Consider the following 2,066-nt stretch of genomic DNA (forward strand, 5'->3'; position numbering starts at 1 on the left):
CTGAGGATAAGATTAATTAAAATGCTTTTATTGGTGCATGGCTAATCTATTAAAAGCGTGTCTACGTGTTTCAGCCAAACTGGCCTTCGTCAGGACAGAAGTGAAAACTTCTTCCCCTTCTTTCTTTTTTCACTTCTGTCCTGACGAAGGCCAGTTTGGCTGAAACACGTAGACACGCTTTTAATAGATTAGCCATGCACCAATAAAAGCATTTTAATTAATCTTACCCTCAGAAGTGCCTCAGTTCTCTGTCTACAACATTTTATGAATCTCCCCGAATGAAGAGCACCTGAGGGATACACTTTTTGGCAATACCCAAGCAGCACTCCATGCACATGTTCCTGTCTGAAAATAATTGTTGTTGTTGTGGAGCTCAGGTCAAACAATACCTCTTTGAAATCTTCTGCTCACTATCACCATTTGTAATACACTGCTAATTCATTTTCAAGTCAGGAACTTCCATTTCTAATGGTAAAATTATTTGCACCAAGCAATTATTTATATCTGATATCCCAAGGTTATTGAAAATAACAATAACCAGATTAGATTATGAGGCATTTTTGTTATGTTCTAACGCTACTGTTCTCTTCTCTCCATAAAGGCCTCAGCTACATGAAGCAAGAAAGGGAGAAGACAAGACAGTATTATCTTCCACACATTTTTTATTATGAACATATAAATAAATAATGAAAATAAAAAATATATATTGCACAACTGTTTTATTTTTTATTCAGCCACCCTAAATGGGGCTTCCTTGTATCCCGTGTACTGCCCAAATGGGTCTGGAAATTTAGCCCTGATTCTTAGGATGCAGCAGCTTGGTATTGGTCTGCGGTTGCCTCCTCCCAGACGCCCATGTTGCCACATGGTGAATTGCCGGTAGGCAGCGAACCGAAACTCTCTATTGTCACTGCCCACTTCCTGACTGTCCTCCAGAGCGAAGATGTCGTTCCACGTCATCCTCACCAGACGCAGCATACCCTCATCCAGACAGTACAGCTCCAGGTGGGCACTCCTGCTCAGACACTGGTCTGGAGCCTGCCGACAGCACAGGTTTTCCAACTGTGTTGGCATGCGTCGGCAGTTCAAGCAGGTGCACCACGCAGGCTGCCCTGTGTCTGGATGATGTGGTCCTGGTGTCTGGTGCCGGAACTCGAGGATGTCCAGCATCACCCCTGGAAGACGAGTCACCACCGACTGAAGGAGGACATCCCTCTCCTCCTGGCTCAGATGCTGTAAAGCCGTCTAGAAATTGATCAAGGAAATAGATTTACAGAGATAGATTAATATTTCAAGTATGTGTGCTCCTAGACTCATTCATATAACAAGATTATTATAAATAATAGCTATAACCAACCTGCATCTCAGCTAAGCTGGCAGCTCGAAGCTGTGCCAGCCGTTCTCTGTCCTCCTCCAAGAGAGTTCCGGTGCGCTGCCTGCCCCGCCGCCCAGGTGGCCTGGAAGGAGCTCTGGACCGCGACCTGCTGCCTTCACCCCTTGAGCGTGTCCTTCCCCGACCTTCTGATTCACCTATTCCTTGGCCCCCTCCTCTTCCTCTTCCTCCTCTTCCTCCTCTTCCTCCTCTCCCTCCTCTGCCTCCTCTTCCTCCTCTCCTCACACCTTCCCATGAGTCGTCAGACTCCGGGGCAGGCTGAGGTATATATTCCTCCTCTGTGTCCATCTCCGCCACTCCTTCGAGAGTCAAATCAAAATCCTGAAACAGAAACAATGACAATAAGAACATATGTATTATCCGCAAAGGAATGTTATGACTTTATTTGATGTAATTTTTATTCAGATTCAACATTGACATTTGTCTCTTTCTTGTATTTACGTTGTCATGGTGCAGTGCTATTTATAGCATTCATATTGTCATATGATGGAAATGGTTTCACAAATTATCTCAGTAACCTGACACAATAAATGAGAAATCACACATTGATGCTGTTTCATGATAGTTCAGCCTGCAAAGTGAAAAAGGTGACAACGTACAAAACTAAAACCCTCTTCATTCACTTCTACTACCTAGCCTGTTGACAAAAAAAATGAATGTACCCAAAAGGTGA

General features: G+C 44.0%; 1 protein-coding gene across 1 annotated transcript; it reads right to left on the reverse strand.

Moving 5' to 3' along the window:
* Positions 1-726: 726 nt before the first annotated feature.
* LOC133452278 (P2X purinoceptor 7-like) lies at positions 727-1,539 on the reverse strand. Its single transcript, XM_061731498.1, has 2 exons — positions 1,358-1,539; positions 727-1,245 (listed from the first exon to the last, which is right to left on the reverse strand). The coding sequence occupies exons 1-2, from the start codon at positions 1,361-1,363 to the stop codon at positions 727-729; spliced, it is 525 nt and encodes a 174-aa protein (XP_061587482.1). The 5' UTR covers positions 1,364-1,539.
* Between the last annotated feature and the right edge of the window lie 527 nt (positions 1,540-2,066).

The sequence above is a fragment of the Cololabis saira genome, chromosome 10 (genome assembly GCF_033807715.1).
Source record: "Cololabis saira isolate AMF1-May2022 chromosome 10, fColSai1.1, whole genome shotgun sequence".
Taxonomy (NCBI): domain Eukaryota; kingdom Metazoa; phylum Chordata; class Actinopteri; order Beloniformes; family Belonidae; genus Cololabis; species Cololabis saira.